Source organism: Dictyostelium discoideum (assembly GCF_000004695.1).
Source record: "Dictyostelium discoideum AX4 chromosome 6 chromosome, whole genome shotgun sequence".
Classification (NCBI taxonomy): domain Eukaryota; phylum Evosea; class Eumycetozoa; order Dictyosteliales; family Dictyosteliaceae; genus Dictyostelium; species Dictyostelium discoideum.
Genome location: NC_007092.3, coordinates 1739800 through 1760143, shown reverse-complemented (window position 1 = coordinate 1760143; position 20344 = coordinate 1739800). Strand labels below are relative to the sequence as shown.

Genomic DNA, 20344 nt, shown 5'->3' with positions numbered 1-20344 from the left:
AATCATCTCTAAACTTAAGAGGCTACAGCTATAATCAACTCTTCAACAACATACTGAAGATAAAAGACCCTAAAACAAGAGACACAATGTTTAGATTCCATGCCAGATGCCTTCCAATAAACTACCTTCACAACAAACAATGCCCACTCTGCAAAGAAGATATGAGCAAAGACCCATACGGTCACCTGTTCTTCTCATGCAAGAAAACAAAACAATTCATAAAAATAAATAAACTCAAAAATTTCATCTTTATTACCACAGGCAAAGGTAAAAACTGGCACCATACAAGAATTAGGCAAAATAACAATTTCATTAATAGAATAACTCCAAAATTATCACCAACAGCCAAAAAAGATCAAGAAGTGAATGCAGATTACGCCAATCACAGATTCCATAAAGAATACTTTGAATGGAACTATAAAGCAATAGACTATGATCTAACCAGATCATTCGCATATAGAAACCTAATGGCCCTTATCCTCCACAACATTTGGATTTGGATTTGCAATCAAATATACAGTGAAGATCCTTTAACAAATGAATCACTATCATACAGCTCCCTTCTAAAGAAATGGCACAAATTGGCCACTCTAGAATACATCAAAAAAGCAAAAGATCTGAAAAACTTATCAGCAAAAGACCATAATAATTTCAAAGATCCTAAGATCCTTCTCACCTCAACGATCAAGCTAAGAAAAACAACAGCTAATTACTATTGTATTCCAGAATCATCTCTCCCAAATATTATATCTTTTGATCAATTCATATGATTAAAATAACCCTTCAGCTTAAATGATAAGCCTATAAATAAATATTAAATAAAAACTCGTATTAACACAGATGGACATATATCAATCTTGTTAATCCAATATTAAAAAAAAAAAAAAAAAAAAAAAAATTTATAAAGGAAATAACCAATTGTTAATTTATTAATTTTTAAATGTAAAGTTGTTATTTTAAAATATAGTATTATTGTATTAAAATATAAAAAACAATTTTTCGTTTTTTGGAAAAATCAGTTTTAATTTTTACAATTTTCATAACAATAATTAATTCTTTATTTGTTAAAAATATCTCTTTATTTCTTAACATGTATTTAATTTATTTTTGCATAACTAAGAAATTTAACAAGATTCGAACCCTTGACTTATTTTAATTCCATGAAAATTATCGACATCGGCAGGGTTCGAACCTGCGCCTCCTAGGAGATTTGATTTCAAGTCAAACGCGTTAGACCACTTCGCTACGATGTCTTTGATGTTTTCTTAAGAAATATAGCGAAAATTAAAAAAACATTAAAAGTTTTAATGATATACAATACTTCTATAATCCCCTTATATATCCTAAAACATAACCGAATCTAAAATAAAAAGCCAGTTAAAGACCAATTTATTTTTACCAACCTATTTTTTCTAAATAGATTGATTAAAAGATATTTTTTTTAGATTTTTTTTTTTTTTTTTTTTTTGATTTATTTTTTTTTTTTTTTTTTTTTTGGCTTCTATTTTTTCTTTTTTGTTTTATTTTTTTTATTTTTTATTTACCGTTTTTCAAAAATGAATAAATTAATCATTGCTTTAATTTTAATTATTTGTAGCATTTCAATTTCATTTGCACAAACCACTACTCCAACTAACTCACCAGCTCCATCACCAAAAGTTGGCTGTGATTTATGTGAATTTGCTGTTTCATTTGGCGAATTCCTTGTAAAAAATGATAATTTAACAAAAGCTCAATTAGAAACAGATTTAAAAAATATTTGCACTTTAGTACCATCAAATATTACAATGGAGGTATGTTTATTTTTATTTATTTTATTATTGATAAAAAAAAAAATAATAATAATTAATTAATTATTATTATTATTTTTTTTTTTTTTTATTATTATTTATTTTAACTTTTGTTGTTTTATTTTTTTAAAAAAAAAAAAAAAAAAAAAAAGTGTAAATTCTTTATGATATTAGCAGCTCCAATTATTGCTGGTGCTATTTCTAATGGTGAAAATCCACAAACACTTTGCTCTGACTATAAATTATGCACAACAACAACACAACAAACACCAACAACCAACAATTATAGTAATCAACCAAACATCAATATTATGAAAAACAAAATTAAAGATATTTTTGTGGAATCAACTAACAATATTATTGAACCAAAAGAAAAAGTAACAATGAGAAGAAATTTTTAAACACTATTATTTAAAAAAAATATAAATAAATAAGCATTTTTGTAAAAAACAAAATAAAAAATTAAAATATCGTGGCCGTTGCTTTAAAAACTCTGAGGTGGCAAAGATTTCATATCAAAATAAGCTGAGAAAAAAAAGTTTAGCGATTTTTTTTTGTGTTTGTTGCGAGTTTTAATAAAAAAAAAAATACTGGCCCGGAAAAATAAAAATTCAGGTTATCTTTTGGTCAAAATTTTTTTTTTTTTTTTTTTTTTATGAATAACTAAAAAAACAAAAATGTTATATTTTAAAATATTCTCATTTACCTTTAATTATTTTTAAGTTATAAAAAAAAAATAAAATGAATATAAAACAAATATCATTTTTAGTTTTTATATTATTATCAGTAATTCAATATGCTTTTTGTTTAAAGGAAAATGACCCATTAACAACATGCATTTTCCCAACTGGTAGCGGTTCTTTAATAAATCTTTCACCTTTAATGATGTAAATATAAAAATTAAAATTAAAATAAAATAAAATAAAATAATATAATAAAATAAATAATAAATTAACTTTTTTTTTTTTTTTTTTTTTTTTTTTTTTAATAGCGAAAATGATTATCAATACAATGATAATAATGGTAATCAAGTAAATACCAATATTTTAAAAAAATAATTTTAAAAAGTTGTAAATGTATTAATGATTATTATTTTTTTTTATTTTAAAAGTATTACTTTTCATTTTGTAATGTTTCTTTAATTTGTGAGAAAATCATTGGTTATTCTGGACCTCAAAGTTGTCAGGTTTATCAAGAAAACCATAAATCAATATACACTTATGAATTAGGTGCTTTTGTAAATGGCAATTATAAAATAAGTGATGATGGTACTGGAATTCTATTATACTATAACTCAACCACTAACTTAGTTTGTGAAGGTACTTCTTATCGTAGTGATACCTTTTTATTTGTTTGTGATCCATCACAAGAGTTTTTAGTTACAAGTTTAAGTGAAAATCCATCATGCACTTATAATTTTCTTATTCACTCTTCTTTAGCATGTCCATATTTACCAACCCCTTCACCAACTCAAACCCCAACACCATCACCAACTCCATCACCAACTCCATCACCAACTCCTTCACCAACCCCTTCACCAACTCAAACCCCAACTCTATCGCCAACTCCATCACCAACTCCTTCACCAACTCCATCACCAACTCAAACCCCAACTCCATCACCAACTCAAACCCCAACTCCATCACCAACTCCATCACCAACTCCTTCACCAACTCCATCACCAACTCCTTCACCAACTCCATCACCAACTCCAACTCCTTTCCCAACCCCTTCTCCAACACCAAATAACCCAATCCCATCATCATGTCAAATTAAATTTGGATCACAAGAAATTGATTTATCACCATTAATTGCGTATGTATGAATTTTTTATTTTTAAATTTCTCTTTTTTTTAATATTTATTTTAACAATTGTAATTTTATTTAGTTCCGATTATTCAGGTTATGTTTATTATGATAACGAAACAAGTGTTGAATATTATTTCAATTTCTGTGCACCAAATGAGTATTGTTCCAATTTATTTAATAGTGATGTTCAAGCTTGTCAAAAGATTGCACCATATGAATATTTAATCTCATATTCAAACACTGGTCAATATCAAGTATCAGAACAAGGTTTAGAGTTATTATACAACTCTGGAAATGGTGATTGTGAAACTGGTTTAGGTAATTCTATTGTATTTGATATGGTTTGTAGTTATAATACTAGTTTTGAAGTTTCAAGTTTTTATCTCTCAAATTGTACCTATTACTTTACCATTGAAACTGTAAGTGCTTGTGTTGGTTATACTCCAACTCCATCACCAACTCCATCACCAACTCCTTCACCAACCCGTACTCCAACACCAACCCGTACTCCTTCACCAACCCGTACTCCTTCACCAACTCCATCACCAACTCCAACACCAAACCCATCACCAAATCCAATGGATACATGTATTTTCGATTACACACCTCACTTAGTAGTAGATCTTTCTCAACTTGATTCTTCAAATTTTGAATACTGGGATAATAATACATTAACCATGGTAAGTAGTTAAAAATAATATTTAATAATTAATAATTATGTAATAGTATACTAATGTCTCACTAATATCAATAATAATAATAATAATAATAAAAATTAAATAGTATTATTTCAATTTATGTTCTTCTAATAGTTATTGTATTGATAATCTTAATGAATCTAATGAAACTCAATCATGTATAACCAATTATATTAATGGAGAGAGATCTGCAGCAATTGGCTATAAAAATGAAAGTTCCTATGAATTCTATACAAATATTAATGGTCAACAAAACCAAGGTATTGCTCTTTACTATAACACTTCTCAAATTTGTGCAGAAAATTACCCAATCACATCAGAATATTTATTAAATTGTGATAGTGGATATGAATTCGTTGTTTATGCAGTCTACGAAATGAATTGTCATTTTACAATTTTTATTGCTACCAAATATGCTTGTCCAGTTCCAAAAGGAACCAGCGCTCCTATTTACCCATTAAATAACAATAATAATAATGATCAAAATTATATCTTTAATGATAATCAAATTAATATTAAAAATGAATAAATAAATTATAATTATAATTTATTTCTTTTCTTTTTAAAATTTTATTTTTATTTTTATTTTTATTTTTATTTATTTTATATAATTATTTGTATTAATGACCAGCTTGAGAATTTAAATAAGCGATATATTCATCATAATCTAATCTTGTTTGTTCAGTATTAAATACTTGTTTTTCAAAAACACCATCTGCAATATACAAAATTCTATCAGCATAACATTCAATATCGGGATTGTGAGTAACCATAATACAAGTTGTCTTTAACTTTAAATTTAAATCTAATAATAAATCCATAACTTCAACTGTATTCTTTGTATCTAAATCACCTGTTGGTTCCTATTATTTTTTATTTTTTTTTTTTACTTTAGTACTTCAAATTTAAAGAACCACCAAAAATATCATATTTTAAAAAATACATACATCTAATAATAAAATTTCTGGTGCATTTGAAAGAGCTCTTGCAATTGTTCTAAAAAAAAAAATAAAGATTATTAAAATTAATTTGGAAATAAAAAAAAAAAAATTATTATTATTATTATTATTATATTTATTTACATACACTCTTTGTTGTTCACCACCTGATAATTCTGAAGGTAAATGATCTAATCTATCTTGCAAACCAACCACTAAAAAAAAAAAATAATAAAAAAAAATAATAAAAAAAGATTAATAAATACAAATTTTAATTAAAAAAAAAAAAAAAATTAAAATACACATACAAGTTAATAATTCAATTGCTCTCTTTTTTCTTTCTTTTTCATTTAATTTTCCTAATATAATCATTGGTAATTCTACATTTTCAAAAGCAGACATTGTTGCTAATAAATTAAAAGTTTGAAAAACGAAACCAATTTTCTCTAATCTTAATTTAGCTAAATATTCATCAGTTGAATCTACATTGATTGGATTTGAAAATAATTCTATAACACCTTCGGTTGCTCTATCGATTGTACCTAATAAATTTAATAAACTTGTTTTACCACCACCTGATGGTCCTCTTAACATTACAAATTCTCCTCTTCTAATTGGTAATAACTCTGAATCACCTGCTAAATGTATATCATTCAATGCTTTAACACTATCTTCTCTACCTGCAATCTTATAATCTTTTATAAAAGTAAAAATAAATAAAAAATAAAAAATAATAAATAAAAAATAAAAAATACTACAAATTTTATTTTTTTTTAAAAAAAAAAACCTTACGTTTTGATACATGTTTTACCTCTACTACTACTTCATCAAATTGTTTAGATTGCATTTTTATAAATAAATGAAAGAAAAAAAAAAAATTCTTGACAATAATAATTTTTTTCTTGATTTTTTTTTTTTTTTTTTTTTTTTAATATTACAAGACGCAGAATTTTGTGAATATTTGATTTTTTTTTTATTTTTAAAATTAAATTTTTTATTTTTTTTTATTTTTTATTGTCGTGGTGGAAACTTTGTAGGTTGCACGAAAACAAATAAAATAATTTTCCTAATATAACCTTATCTAAAAAAAAATAATTAATAAAAATAAAAATAAAAATAAAAATAAAAATAAAAATAAAAATAAAAATTCTTTAATAATATAAAATTTACTCATCAAGTTTTGTTTTATTTTTTTAAAAAAAAATCTTTTTTTTTATTGTATTTTATTTTATTTATTTTGAAACCAGATATTTTTATTTTATTTATTTTTTTTGTTTTTATGATTAAAAATGATTAAACAATCTTCAATGAATATTTGTACACAGCGATAAATTATTTTTTATTATTAATTTTTTTTTTTTTAATTATTTTTATTTTTTATTTTTATTTTTTTTTTTATTTTTATTATTTTTTTTTTGTGTTTGAGATTTAGTTTAATATTTTTTTTTTTTTTTATTTTTAAAAAAAATTTTTTTTTTTTTTTTTTTTTTTTTTTTTTTTTTTTTTTTTTTTTTTTTTTTTTTTTTTTTTTTTTGGGGGTTTGAAATTTAGTTTAATATATGACCCTGTCAAAATTTTTTTATTTTATTTTATTTTAAATTAAAATGAATATTTCAAGACTTTCTACGGGTAATGAATTTTCATACTTTCTTAAAAAAAAAAAAAAAAATTATCCTATATTAATATAATTATTATTTACTTTTAATTTTTTTTATTTTTTCATTATAATTTACTTTATTATTTTATTTTTTTATTTTCTAAAAATAGGAATATTATTTTACATTTTAATATATTGGTATGTTTTGGAAGATATTTATAATTTAAAAAAAATATTAAAAAATTATTAAACCTTGGTTTTTTTTTTTTTTTTTTTTTTTCTAACCAATAAAGGGGATTATAAAATTTTTAGTAATGCAAAAGCATTTAATAAGCAACAACAACAACCTCAACATCAACAACATATAATTTATAGTAAAAATTATTCAAACCCCATATACTCAAATATTATTGAAAAAAATGGAAATATTGAAGGTTTAATTTTTTATTTTGATTATCCCGAATTATTAAGAAAAGAATTCCCAATTGAATTAAATAAATTTTTAATCTATTGGGAAAAATCAATTCCAAACCAATATTTATATAAACCAATTTATTCTAGAGTAAAAACAATTGAAAGTATGAAAAGAAAAGAAATTAAAAGATCATATATTGCCGGTAAAATAGTGCACTGGTTTCAAATCTTTGATCAATGTGGTATTTCAATGATTATAAATCCAAATTATAAAACTTCTTTTATTATTGAAAAATTAAAAGAATTGGAATTAAATGGTTATTTTAAAATGTAATTAATTAATTTATAATTTATGAAATAATAAATAATAATAATAATAATAATAGTTAGTATTAATATATATATATATTTTTTTTTTTTTTTTAGAATTGAAATAGAAAGAAAATCAGATTTATATGGATATCGTGCTTATCATGTTGATATTGAATTTGGTGAAATTAAAATAGAAATTCAAATAAGATCTGTGTATGAAGATATATTTAATATTATATCACATGACAATTATAAAGAGAATAATAAAAATTTAAAACTACTTTTAAGTTATCAATCTTTTTTATTATACAAAGCAGAAATGAATCAACCAACAATTGAATAAATAATTGTTTAAGTTTTTAAGTCCACAAATGTAATAAAATTATCTACCCGAAAAAAAAAAAAAAAAAAAAAAAAAAAAAAAAAAAATACATTAAAAACAAATAAAAAGATAACTTTAAATATTATTTATTTTATGTTACTTAATCTACAATATCATCAATTAGTAAAACTTCATTGTTTCCATATATTGAATTAAATCTAGGTGCATTATTATTATTATTATTATTATTATTATTATTATTATTATTATTATTATTATTATTATTATTATTTTTATTATCATCTTCACTATTTTGATCAACATCATTATTATCATTATTATTAGTTTTATTAATTTGATCATCTAATTCTTGTTTTGAATCGGTATTTTCATCCACTTCATCCAATGAGGTGAAATTATTTTCAGAGATTTGATTATCTTTTGAAAAGGTATATTGATTTAAATCATATTTTGACTTAAAATAACAAAAATCATTTAAGAGTTTGTTATCAAATTTCATTATTGATGATATTATGTCATTATTACTATTATTAATATTGTTATTATTATTATTATTATTATTCCTATTATTTGAACGTATATTAAATTGATTGATTAAACGCATAAATGGTAAAGTATAAAGTAATAATGAATTTTTTTGTAAAATTGATTGAGGAATGTGAGAGAAAGAGTTAATATTTGAATAACCACCATTTGAAAGTTGAATTCTATTTGAGATACAATTATCGATTTGTTGTTTATATTGAGTTGATTTATAAAAGGAATCATTAATTCTAGGCTTAATGAAATGGAAAAATCTAGTTTGAGTTGATTGTGTTTTACAATAGGTGAAACCTCTTAATGCAACCGATATTGATGATTTGGGTAACATATCATTATAGGTAGACATTGATGAGTTTGAATGAAGTTTCTTTGAATCATAAACATCACTATCACAAAGGTAATCCAATGAATCGGATACTTCATCAATTGATTGATAAAATGATGAATAGTTTTCATGAATAAAGTGTAAGAAAGTATTGAAATCCATATGAGAATTTTCAAAAACTTCTTCAACAACATTCTCTGGTAATTGCCTATGATACTTTTGTTTATACCATGTTGATTCTGGTTTATATGGATTTGAATCTGATATTCTCTTATTATATAAAATTTTACCAACTGAATGAAATAATGTTATTATTGAATCTCTATTTCTTGTTATTCCTCTACTACTGCCACTACCACCACCACCATTAATATTAAGATTTGAATCATTTCCTATATCTTCAATTTCATCTTTTTGTTTTTTATTAACTCCACTACCACCACTATTTCTTTTTTTCTTTGGTATTGTTGTTGATTTATTGATTAATTTATGATTTTTACCAACACAGTAAAATTCTAAAGAATGAATTGCAGCTCTAATATCACCGGCACTTTCATCAGCGATTGATTTTAATTGAACTGAAGAGATTGAATGAGAGTAACCTTCTAAATAGGTAATCTTTTCTAAAGTTTTTAATAGTTGTGTTGGTGCAATGGGATTAAAGTTTATATGTAAAATTTGTGGATTATTATTTAAGAAACTCGATGGAAACAATTGATACAATGAACTATTACCAGAGAAAGTGTCAGACAGAATGAAAATCAATGGGTATCTACTAGAATGTAAAAAGTTTTCAAATGTCTCTACGAAATCAATCCTATTATCTAATGTTACATTTGGAAATTCTTCAACAAACAATATCTTTTTATTATTATTGTTACCATTACCAAAGATTGAGAATCCTTGACCATTAAATTTTAACCATTTCTTAAATTCTTCCAATGTTGAACTATAAGGTGTTGATAATGAATCATTCATATCCCTAGTCAATACAATCGATGGATTAATCCATTCTTCAATATCAAATTCCATACTCTTTGATAATACTCTAATTAATGATGATTTACCAACTCCAGTTGGTCCTGTTAAAAATAAAAGTTTTTGTTCCTATTTTAATTAATTAATAATATTTAAAAAAAAAAATGTATTAATAACCAAAACTCTTTTTATTCTAAAATACCTATATCCTTAACTTTTTTTTTATTTTTTTTTATTTTTTTTATTTTTTTTTATATTTACAATTGGTTGATTAGTTGAAAGTTCTTTAAATCTACTTTGTAACCATATCTTAACCATATCTATTCTTTTTTTATGTACAACAAGATCAGATTCTGATCTAGGGAAATGTTTATCAACAAACATTTTATCACTATTATCAATATTTTCACTATTATCATTTTTATTATTATTATTATTAATATTATTATTATTATTATTATTATTATTATTATTATTATTATTATTATTATTATTATTATTATTATTATTATTATTATTATTATTATTATTATTATTATTACTGATTGTAGTGGTGGTATTAATATTACTATTAGTATTATTTCTTTTGATATTACTCATTGAGGTTTTTATATTAAATGAGTTACTTCTAGGAATGTTATTATTGTTATTGTTATTGTTATTGTTATTGTTATTGTTATTGTTATTGTTATTGTTGTTAATGATGTCACCTGTGTCATCAATATCAATATCTGCAAAAAATGAATCATCAAAAATATCATCTTCTATTAAAACTTGGTGCTGTTGTTGGGTTTTCTTTAGTTTATTTTTAAATGGTGGCGATAGATTTGTAGATGTAGATGTAGTGGTTGATATTGAGGTTGATTTTAATGTTGGTGAATTTGATGGTTGTGATTGAGGTTGTTGTTGTGGTTGTGATTGTGGTTGTTGTTGTAATTGTGGTTGTGGTGTTTGAAAAGTAGGTATTGGAGTAAGTTTAATAATCCCATCTAATGCATTGAATGATAATAATTCCTCTTCATCCTTTTTTAATAATGCTAGTTCTTGTTCTTTTTTTATTTTTTCTTCCTCTTCTTTTTCCTTTTTTTCTTTAAGTCCTCTTTTCAACTCTTTATCTGTTTTTTCTTTAATATGTGGTGTTGATGGTGGTGATTTTGTTTGTTTCGTGTTTATTACACTATTGTTATTATTGTAGTTATTATTACTATTATTATTATTATTGTTTATCGGAAGTGATAATCCTCTATTTGAAGTTGGTGATGTTTTATTATTTGATGATTGCTGTTGTTTAGGTATATTATTTTTATTATGTTTGTATTCTTTTAAATGAATATCTGATTTATCTGTACATTTGTCAGCATAGATGCAAAAGAATTTTTCTTCATCTTCTTCATCCTCTTTGAGACTATTAATTTTATTTATAATGTTAACTGTTTGATTTGTTGATGTTGAAACTGATGTCAAAATAAAAGAAGATGTAGGTGATGATGGTTTATTAAATTTGGATGAGGATGATGATGATGATGAAGAAGATGGTGAAGAGGATGGTGATGGTTGAAACTTAATTCTACCACTATTTCCAATAATACTATTATTATTATTATTATTATTATTATTATTATTATTATTATTATTATTATTATTATTATTATTATTATTATTATTATTATTATTTATACTCCTTATTGAATTCTGTGACAGTGGTAAATGGATTTGTTTTTTATTTGATGATGACATAAAACTTTGAGATTTCGGTCTAAATGTGAAATTATCGTCACATTCTTCAATGTCTTCGATTTCATCATCTGCTATTTTTACATTTTTATTATTCTTATTATTACTACTATTAATATTTATGCTACTACTATTGTTATTTGTTTTTAAAGATTTTAAATTTGATTGAGATGATGAGGGTGAGCTTAATGGCCTTTTGTTTGTTGGCGACATTTTATCTTTATCTTTATTACCTTCTCCTCCTTTCGAATAGCCTAAACCACTCATAATATCATAATTATTATATGAATAGTGTGTGTTGTTTTTTTTTTATTTTATTTTTATTTTGTTTTTATTATTTAATTATTGTTTTCAAAAAATCGATAAAAATAAAATGAAGGCGTTATTTGTTTACAAATTTGAAAAATCTAAAAATGAAAAAAAAAAAAAAAAAAAAAAAAAAAATGGAAAAAAAAAAAAAAAAAAAAAAAAAAAAAAAAATAATTTCTAAGAAAACTAATTTATTTGGTTATTTTTTATTATTTTTTTTTTTAATTTTTTTTTTTTAAAAAAATAAATTCTAAATTTAGATATTTTTATGATTATTTACTTTTTTTTTTAAAATTTTTATTGTTTTGCTCTAATTCTATCAGATTCAGATGATTGTAAATTTTCCATATTTTCTTTTTCAGAATGTTTTGTATCTTTTGAATCTAATACCATAGAATTGAAAAGGTAAGGTAATCTTGTTATTAATGGTTCAGAATCATCAATTGTTTTACTGAAAATGTAACCAATACCAATATCATTAATACTATCTTGACGTTTAATCCATTTAAATTCTTTATTCTCATAGAATAATGTTAAACTATGAACCAACTGATTCCAATTATAAAATAATATTGAACTATTTGAATGATTTTTACTAATACCACCATGTGATAAAAAGAAATTTTCAATTGCTAATTTCATTGAATGAACCGTTTGATATTGTTCATTAATTCTATTCATTAATCCTAAATTATTCCATTCAAAATATAATACTGCCTCACTTTTTTGGTTACCACTAAATAAATCAACTGTAATTTGTTCTAAAGAATCATCTTCACATTTAATTGAATTTATTTTACAATCTTCTTTTAAACTTGATAAAAATTTTCCTAAATTTTGTGTTTTTTTTTTGAAAAAAAAAAAAAAAAAAAAAAAAAAAAAAAAAAAAAAAAAAAAGGGTATAATTTTAATTATTCAAATTCAAATTAAAAAAAAAAAATAAAAAAGTTTAAACTAATTCATACTTCTTGCTGGTAAAATTAAAACCATTTTTAATATTTAATATTTTATAACTTATTTTTCAAATAATTTACAATATCCTATCAAAAAATAAGTTTTTTTTTTTTTTTTCTAACCAAAACAATTTTTTTTTTTTTTTTATTTTTTTATTTTAAAAAAACACAACTGTTCTATCTAAATATCACATTTTTGGGTGAGAATATTACCAATTTTAAAATGGTGGTAAAATAATGTTTGATTTATCATTACCATTTTACAAATAATAATAACCCCATTTATCATTTTAAAAAATAAAAAAAAATAAAAAAATAATTAATTAACCCCCAAGTTAAAATATTGTTTTTACAATTACTATAAATTGACTTCAAACTGAAAATATGGGGTTATTTATTTATATCTAAAAACAAAAAAACAAACACACACCAAACACTGTCCAAACCCCAAAACTATAATTTTATTTTATTTTTTACTTTATTTTATTTTATTTTATTTTTCTTTATTTTTTTTTTTTTAAAATTAAACCTTTAACACTTTCCTTTTAAATTTTAATTACAAATTTTAAATAAATAAATATCCAATTATAAAATAAATAATTTATATCTATGTAAATTATCTCTGTATCATATTAAACAAAATGACTATCAATAATAGCAACATTCAAACAGACCTACCCAATTCGGAAAATTGTGATTTAAAAAATGAAACATTAAACATTTATTTTAATGAACCAATACCAATAATCAAACATTGTACCAATAAAGATACACCAACAAATATTAATAATAATAATAATAATAATAATAATAATAATAATAATAATAATATTAATAATAATAATAATAATAATAATAATAATAATAATAATAATAATAATAATAATAATAATAATAATAATAATAATAATAATAATAATAATAATAATATTAATAATAATAATAATAATAATAATATTAATTTTAGTTGTAATCATATTTTACCACAGAGTGCATTAAATTCAGGAATATGTGCAAATAGTAATCCGACTATATTTTTAGATAAATTTAAAATTATTGATTTAAGACCAAGTGGTAGTGGTGCAAAGAAAGGTCATGGATTTCCAACGATTGCTCCAATGGAGATATCTCATTTAATTAATGAAAATGAATTTTCAAAATTTATGAAATCATTCAATAGAGTTTTCAATTACTTTTTTTTATTATTATTTAATGTTGTTTTTTTAATTGCTGGTATTATTTTCCCAATTTTCATTTCAAGAATTTCAATATTATGGGCAGTTGTTGGTAGTGTTGGTATTTTTATTATTGGTGGAATTTTTTATTGTTGTATTAATAAATATATTAATGGAAAAAGAGTAGGTTTTATTTCTATAATATAAAATAATTTATAATGGCTAAAATAATAATATCTATCTTTTTTTTTTCAAGCTTTGTTTAATGGAAAAAAAAATTAGATTATTTAATATAAAAATGGATTCAATATCAGTACCATTACAATTTTGTTTAATGAGAGTTCAAGAAGCTGTACCTGGTAAACCTCATTTTTCAGTTGAAAGACTATTAATTAGAGTAACATATTCAGATGAGAGAATTTCCCATCCAATTGGTAACCCTGAAGCATAAATAAAAAAATAAAAAAAAACTATACATTTATCTTTTTTTTTTTTTATTTATTTTTATTTATTTTTATTTAAAAAAAAAAGAAAATAGTATGTTACAATTTAATTATTATTATTAAGTATAGATTATGATCTTTTTTCAAATAATACTTTGAATGGATATTTTGGTTTAATAGTGATTGCATATTGTTCTTCTTCAGAGAGTGGCATTTGTTTTGGATCACTTGATTTCATTGTGAAATTTAAAACAATATTTGCCATTGCAATTAAAACATTATGATCAGCCATACTCGGTGCCATACATCTTCTTTTACCAACACCAAATGGGATTGAAACTCTTTCCAAATCATTATAGTATTTGCTAGTGGTACCATTTAAAGTGGTATTAGTAGTAGTATTGGTAGTATCAATACTATCATCTCTATTACCAAACTGATTTAAATCTTTCATTTTTTTATATTCTAACCATCTTGATGGATTGAAAACAGTTGGATTTGAAACGAATTTTTCAGAATTACCCATACCGAAAATATTTTGAATGATAATTGTATCTTTTGGAATGAAAATATCATTTAAAGTGGTTGTATCTTCCATAGAAACACGTGGTAATGATAATGATGTAACTGGACGAATTCTAAGTATTTCAAAATAACATGCTTTGATTAAAGCTAATTTTGGTACATCATCAAATGTAACATATGGACAATCTTTACCAACTACATTTACAACTTCTTCATAAAGATCTTCTTGTAAATTTGGATTGTTGATCATAAATAACATAAACCATTCCAATGTACTTGCAGATGTATCAGTTGCAGCAACTAACATATCAATACATAATTGAATAATTAATTCTTGTTTAGCAACTTCATCCTCTTGGTCATCATCTTCATAATATTCAGAAATTAAACAATCCATAATATTTCTTGGTTCAATATTAATATCAAATGTTTTAATTTGTTGTTTATAAATTGATCTAATGAAATCTTTAATTACATTTAAATGATTTGTAAATGTTGATATTCTATTCTTAAAAAATGGTAATAATGTTGGAAATATATCTTCTGGACCATTTGTTCCAATTGATTTAAATATTTCATCAATTGAATGTAATACCTTTGAAAATTGTCCATCCTTATCATTACTATTTGAATGTGGTAATTCAATTGATAACATTAACCCAAGTATAATATTCATTGAATATGTATTTAAATAAACATATTGATTAAACTAAAAATTAAAAAAAAAAAAAAAAATAATAAATCATATAAAACTTTTTAATAATATTATGGAAAAAATTTAATAAACTTACTGGTTTAGAATCTAATGAATGTGTTGTCATTATTTTTAACATTTTTTTTAATTGATCATTTACAATTTGTTTTGGCTTTGTTGAATTTAATTTAATTTTAGTGAAATGACATGTCATCTTTGGTCTAACTTTATTCCATTCATCAACATCACCAAATACTAAAGATTTATGATTTAATGAAAATATTTGACTTGTAATATTGTGTGGTCTATTTACAAATTTATCGTGTTGTTTAATCCAAATATCTTGAATTATCTCTGGGTCTGTAACAATCATTAACATTCTTTCAGCTAACCAAATCTTATAAATCCCACCATAAATCTTTGACAATTCAGAGAATGATCTATTTGGTCTATCACCAATTAAATGTAATCCACCAATGATAGGAAGTGACCATGGTCCATTTGCTTCTTTATTTGGTGATTTACTATATCTTTTATTTTTTTTATACTTTTTTTTTTTTATAATAATAATAAACAATTGTTTATCAATTATTATTAAATTAGTGGTTTAAAAAAAATGATAAAGAAAAATATTGAAAAAAAAAGATTATTAAAAAAAAAGATTATGAAAAAAAAAAAAAAAAATGTGGAAAATGTTAAAAAAAAATCAACTTACGAAATCAAAAAGAATGAAAAATGTAATTAAATAAATTATAAATGTTAAAATTTCCATTGTTATATCTATATATATTTATATATATTTTATATATTTAAATGTAAATTTTAAAAAAATTAAAATGTTTTCAATTAAATATTTTTTTTTTTTTTTTTTTTTATCCCAAAAATTTATATATATTATATAAATTAATAAAAAATGTAATTAAAAGTTTTTAAAAAACATTATTTATAATAAAAATGATGTTAATATTTTTTTCAAAGTAAAAAAGAAAAAAAAAAGAAAAAAAAAGAAAAAAAAGAAAAAAAAATCTTTGGTTTATTGAAAAAATTAAATAATCATTAGTAAATTAAATCTCAACAATTAAAAAAAAAATTGTAATCTTTTCTCAACTTATTTAAAATATAATTATAAAAATGAAATAAACAATTTAAAAATGGGTTAATGGACAAAACACCACTTTTATTTATAAATCGTGTCTGACCGAAAAAAAAAAAAAAAAAAAAAAAAAAAAAAATATTATAATCATGCGGTGTTTGGCTCATTTGGATATGAAAAAAAAAAAAAAAAGAAAAAAAATGATTCAATAAAAAGAAATTAATTGGATTTAAAAATATCTCAAAAATATTATACATTCTTTATCTCATTTTTTTATTAAAATGTATCGCTTGTTTTTAATTTTATTTTACAATGCATGTGTAAATGAATAATAAATTAAAAATAAATTGGATCTTTTTTTTTTTTTTTTTTTTTTTTTTAAAATTAAAATTATTGAGAGAATTAATTTAAATGGTAATTAATCAGTGGAATGAGCAAAATAATCATTTGTTTTTATTATTATTACTTCAAGGATAAAATAAAATTATCTTATTGATTTAAATTTTTTTTTTTTTTTTTTTTTTTTTTTTTTTTAAGAAAATAAAGAGGAATGAGTTTTTTAAAAAATTAATTTAATTAATTGTTTACTTTGAATAGTTTTTTTTTAAAAAATAACTCTAAATAATTAATTATAAAAATGTTTAGAAAAAACAAGTAACCCCCTCCTCTCCCCAATAAAAATGTAAAAACAATTTTAAATACTAAACCACACCACATCCAATTTTTTTTTTTTTCAATAATTTGTAACCTATTTTTTTTTACTTTTATCTTTTTTTTTACTTTTTTTAATTTTATTTTTATTTTTAACTTTTTATTTTTTTTACGGTTCTTATACAAAAAATAAATTACAAAATTTCTATTTTTAGAAAAGATTATCAAAAAAACCATTTATTTTTCTTTGTTTCAAAATAAAAAACAAAAAGTATTATTTTATTTTAAAAATTGCTGCACATAAATTTTTTTTTTTTTTTTTTTTTTTTTTCCAAAAATTTTTATTTAATTATATTTATTATTTATTTATTTATTTATTTAATTATTAATTAATTAATTAATTAATTAATTAATTTATTTATTTATTTATTTTTATTTATTTTTTAACTTATTTTTTTTATTTTAAAAATAGATTTTTTTTTAAAAAGGAAATAAATAAAAAAAAAAAAAAAAAAAAAAAAAAAAGGTCATTTTTCCCAAATGAAATTAATAATGCATTGGAATTATTATGGAATAATAATTTTAAAGAAGCAGAAAAAATATTTGAAAAACATTCAAAAACCACACCTAGATATTCATTACATAATGCAGAAACATCATTTTTAAAATCATTTATAACAGCAAATGAAAATGAAACTGAATTGGCAATTAAAAAATTAAAAGAAACTAAAGAATTATCAGAAAAGTGTATAAAACAATTTGAACAAAACAAAATTCCACAAAATTATAATTATCAATTTAAAATCGTTAATCAAAAAAATGATTTTAAAAATCATATACTAGATTGTAAAATCATATTAGGTGATTCATTATACATGTTAGCAATTTTACAAATTTCAAGCGACCAAAAATTTAAAGGTTGTCTAAATTTAAGATCAAGTTGGAAAGTTTTTGAAGAAACTTTAAAACAAATTAAACAAGAAGAACAATCAGAATCATCATCATCACCATCACCATCATCATTTAAATATTCGAAAGATTTATTAGAGTGTTTAAGATTCGGTGTTGGTTTTTTCTATTATGCAACATCTATTATACCTTCAAAATATTTAAAATTAATTGAATTGGTTGGATTTAAATGTGATAGAGAACAAGGATTAATTTATATAAGAGATTGTTTAAATAGTGGTGGAATTAGATCACAATTTGCAACAATGTTAATTTTATTTAATAATTTAATACTACCAAGAGGTTTATATAATCCAGTACATCAATTGAATGAAGCTCAACAATTAATTGAAAATAATTTAGAAAAGTATCCAAACAGTTCACTATTTCAAGTATTTGGTTCACATTGTTATAGAAAACAAAATAAAATTGATTTAGGTATACGTTGTTTAGAATTTGCAATTTCATTTTACAATTATTCAAATAATAATTATAATGATAATGATGATAATAATAATCATCAGCAGCAGCAAACTCCACAAGATAAACAACCATTGATTTTTAAATATGAATTAGCATGTTGCTATTGTATTAAAATGCAATGGAATAAAGCTATTGATATATTTGAATTGTTAATTAAGGATGAGAATAAATTTCAAATTCGTTCATTATGTGCTTTACAATTAGCAAGTTGTTATATTATGAATGATCAATTTGATAAAGGTAAATTAATGTTACAAACTATAATTAAACATTTTTGTAAGAAATCAAATTCAATTGATTCAGTAATTCAAAGACAAGCTCAAAGGTACCTTTTAAATGGTGGTAATTTCTCAGCATTTGAAATACTTTACATTCGTAGAGACTTGGCTAAAATGGAAAAGTCTATAGCTTTAAAAACTATTGATCTTTTAAATTTATTAGCTAAAAAATCAAATGTTTTTCAATTTAATTTAAATAATATTATAAATAATAATGAGCTTATGAATAATAATAATAATAATAATAATAATAATAATAATAATAATAATAATAATAATAATAATAATAATAATAATAATAATAATATTAATAATAATAATAATTCAACAACATCATTTTTTAAATCTACAATTTCAAATTTAATTAAAAAAAGAGAAAATATTATAAATCAAGAGAATTTAATAAATGATAGAGCATCTTATTTAATGTTAAAAGGTGCAATATTTAAAAGTATTGATTTAATTGATCAATCGATGGAATGTTTTGAAGAGGTTTTAGAAATGCAACAATATATCACTGAAAAGTTTTATATACCATATTCATTATATGAAATGAGTGAAATTTATTATCAAAAGAGGGACAAAGAGAAATCAATAGAATTCATATTAAAATGTAATAAAATTTCAAATTATGATTGGTCTGATCCTTTAAAAATTAGATTAAGAGTAACTTTAGATCAATTAAAAAGAGAAGCTTATGGTAATGCTGATGCTACATATGTTAGTGATTGTGGTGCAAGTTGTGAAAATGATGGTGCTGGAAGAAATCTATCAGATGATGATTTATTTGTTGGTGATTTTAATGATAGTGATGATGATCATAATGATAATTATGATGATGATGATGTTGATGTTGATCGTTATGAAAATTCTGAAATCGATAACACTAGTGTTGATCAAGAAAAACAATTAAAAAATCAAGAAGAAGTATTTCCATTAAATAATAATAGTAATAGTAATAATAATAATAATAATTATGATAATGATAGTAGTCAAAAAAAACAACAACTTTTCCCTTCAAATAATTTTAATTATAATGTTAATAATTATTTATCACCACAATTTAATTCAAATATTTCATTGCCATCACCATCAATTATACAAGAAATTAATAGAGAAGAATTTATGGAAAATAAAAAATTAATTGAAAGGGTAACAATTATTTAAAAATTATTTTATTTTAAAATCAAATTATGTTTGGAAAGAAAAATAAAAAAAAAAAAATAAAAAAAAAAACAAAAAAAAAAAAAATAAAAAATAAAAAAAATAAAAAACAATCAATTTCAGATCTGTGATATTTATTGCCCCACT

The 20344-nt window shown here is 21.5% G+C and overlaps 11 protein-coding genes and 1 non-coding gene across 12 annotated transcripts; 7 read left to right on the top strand and 5 right to left on the bottom strand.

Moving 5' to 3' along the window:
- Nucleotides 1-86: 86 nt before the first annotated feature.
- DDB_G0292548 (hypothetical protein) lies at nucleotides 87-770 on the top strand (the record flags this gene model as incomplete). Its single annotated transcript, XM_629665.1, has 1 exon — nucleotides 87-770. One exon carries the CDS (start codon nucleotides 87-89, stop codon nucleotides 768-770), a length of 684 nt encoding a protein of 227 aa, XP_629667.1.
- A 401-nt stretch (nucleotides 771-1171) lies between these two features.
- Nucleotides 1172-1253, bottom strand: tRNA-Ser-UGA-10. Its single transcript has one exon. It is a non-coding gene; the product is annotated as a tRNA-Ser (tRNA).
- Nucleotides 1254-1556: 303 nt separating this feature from the next.
- On the top strand, nucleotides 1557-2191 carry DDB_G0292508 (saposin B domain-containing protein; the record flags this gene model as incomplete). Its single annotated transcript, XM_629664.1, has 2 exons — nucleotides 1557-1793; nucleotides 1943-2191. The coding sequence occupies 2 exons, from the start codon at nucleotides 1557-1559 to the stop codon at nucleotides 2189-2191; spliced, it is 486 nt and encodes a 161-aa protein (XP_629666.1).
- Nucleotides 2192-2531: 340 nt separating this feature from the next.
- DDB_G0292506 (hypothetical protein) lies at nucleotides 2532-4826 on the top strand (the record flags this gene model as incomplete). Its single annotated transcript, XM_629663.1, has 5 exons — nucleotides 2532-2677; nucleotides 2782-2821; nucleotides 2902-3605; nucleotides 3679-4279; nucleotides 4383-4826. 5 exons carry the CDS (start codon nucleotides 2532-2534, stop codon nucleotides 4824-4826), a joined length of 1935 nt encoding a protein of 644 aa, XP_629665.1.
- Nucleotides 4827-4917: 91 nt separating this feature from the next.
- abcH1 (hypothetical protein) lies at nucleotides 4918-6082 on the bottom strand (the record flags this gene model as incomplete). The annotated part of the gene is made up of 5 exons (XM_629662.1): nucleotides 4918-5160; nucleotides 5245-5293; nucleotides 5384-5450; nucleotides 5544-5930; nucleotides 6028-6082. 5 exons carry the CDS (start codon nucleotides 6080-6082, stop codon nucleotides 4918-4920), a joined length of 801 nt encoding a protein of 266 aa, XP_629664.1.
- A 757-nt stretch (nucleotides 6083-6839) lies between these two features.
- On the top strand, nucleotides 6840-7901 carry DDB_G0292546 (hypothetical protein; the record flags this gene model as incomplete). The annotated part of the gene is made up of 4 exons (XM_629661.1): nucleotides 6840-6864; nucleotides 7003-7030; nucleotides 7145-7576; nucleotides 7673-7901. 4 exons carry the CDS (start codon nucleotides 6840-6842, stop codon nucleotides 7899-7901), a joined length of 714 nt encoding a protein of 237 aa, XP_629663.1.
- A 139-nt stretch (nucleotides 7902-8040) lies between these two features.
- Nucleotides 8041-11748, bottom strand: rad17 (hypothetical protein; the record flags this gene model as incomplete). Its single annotated transcript, XM_629660.1, has 2 exons — nucleotides 8041-9876; nucleotides 10009-11748. The coding sequence occupies 2 exons, from the start codon at nucleotides 11746-11748 to the stop codon at nucleotides 8041-8043; spliced, it is 3576 nt and encodes a 1191-aa protein (XP_629662.1).
- Nucleotides 11749-12087: 339 nt separating this feature from the next.
- On the bottom strand, nucleotides 12088-12780 carry DDB_G0292502 (hypothetical protein; the record flags this gene model as incomplete). Its single annotated transcript, XM_629659.1, has 2 exons — nucleotides 12088-12620; nucleotides 12756-12780. 2 exons carry the CDS (start codon nucleotides 12778-12780, stop codon nucleotides 12088-12090), a joined length of 558 nt encoding a protein of 185 aa, XP_629661.1.
- Nucleotides 12781-13384: 604 nt separating this feature from the next.
- Nucleotides 13385-14125, top strand: DDB_G0292500 (hypothetical protein; the record flags this gene model as incomplete). Its single annotated transcript, XM_629658.1, has 1 exon — nucleotides 13385-14125. One exon carries the CDS (start codon nucleotides 13385-13387, stop codon nucleotides 14123-14125), a length of 741 nt encoding a protein of 246 aa, XP_629660.1.
- Nucleotides 14126-14216: 91 nt separating this feature from the next.
- Nucleotides 14217-14369, top strand: DDB_G0292498 (hypothetical protein; the record flags this gene model as incomplete). Its single annotated transcript, XM_629657.1, has 1 exon — nucleotides 14217-14369. The coding sequence occupies one exon, from the start codon at nucleotides 14217-14219 to the stop codon at nucleotides 14367-14369; it is 153 nt and encodes a 50-aa protein (XP_629659.1).
- A 122-nt stretch (nucleotides 14370-14491) lies between these two features.
- CYP520A1 (cytochrome P450 family protein) lies at nucleotides 14492-16352 on the bottom strand (the record flags this gene model as incomplete). The annotated part of the gene is made up of 3 exons (XM_629656.1): nucleotides 14492-15595; nucleotides 15678-16127; nucleotides 16296-16352. 3 exons carry the CDS (start codon nucleotides 16350-16352, stop codon nucleotides 14492-14494), a joined length of 1611 nt encoding a protein of 536 aa, XP_629658.1.
- Nucleotides 16353-17084: 732 nt separating this feature from the next.
- On the top strand, nucleotides 17085-20200 carry DDB_G0292494 (hypothetical protein; the record flags this gene model as incomplete). Its single annotated transcript, XM_629655.1, has 2 exons — nucleotides 17085-17122; nucleotides 17851-20200. 2 exons carry the CDS (start codon nucleotides 17085-17087, stop codon nucleotides 20198-20200), a joined length of 2388 nt encoding a protein of 795 aa, XP_629657.1.
- Nucleotides 20201-20344: the final 144 nt, after the last annotated feature.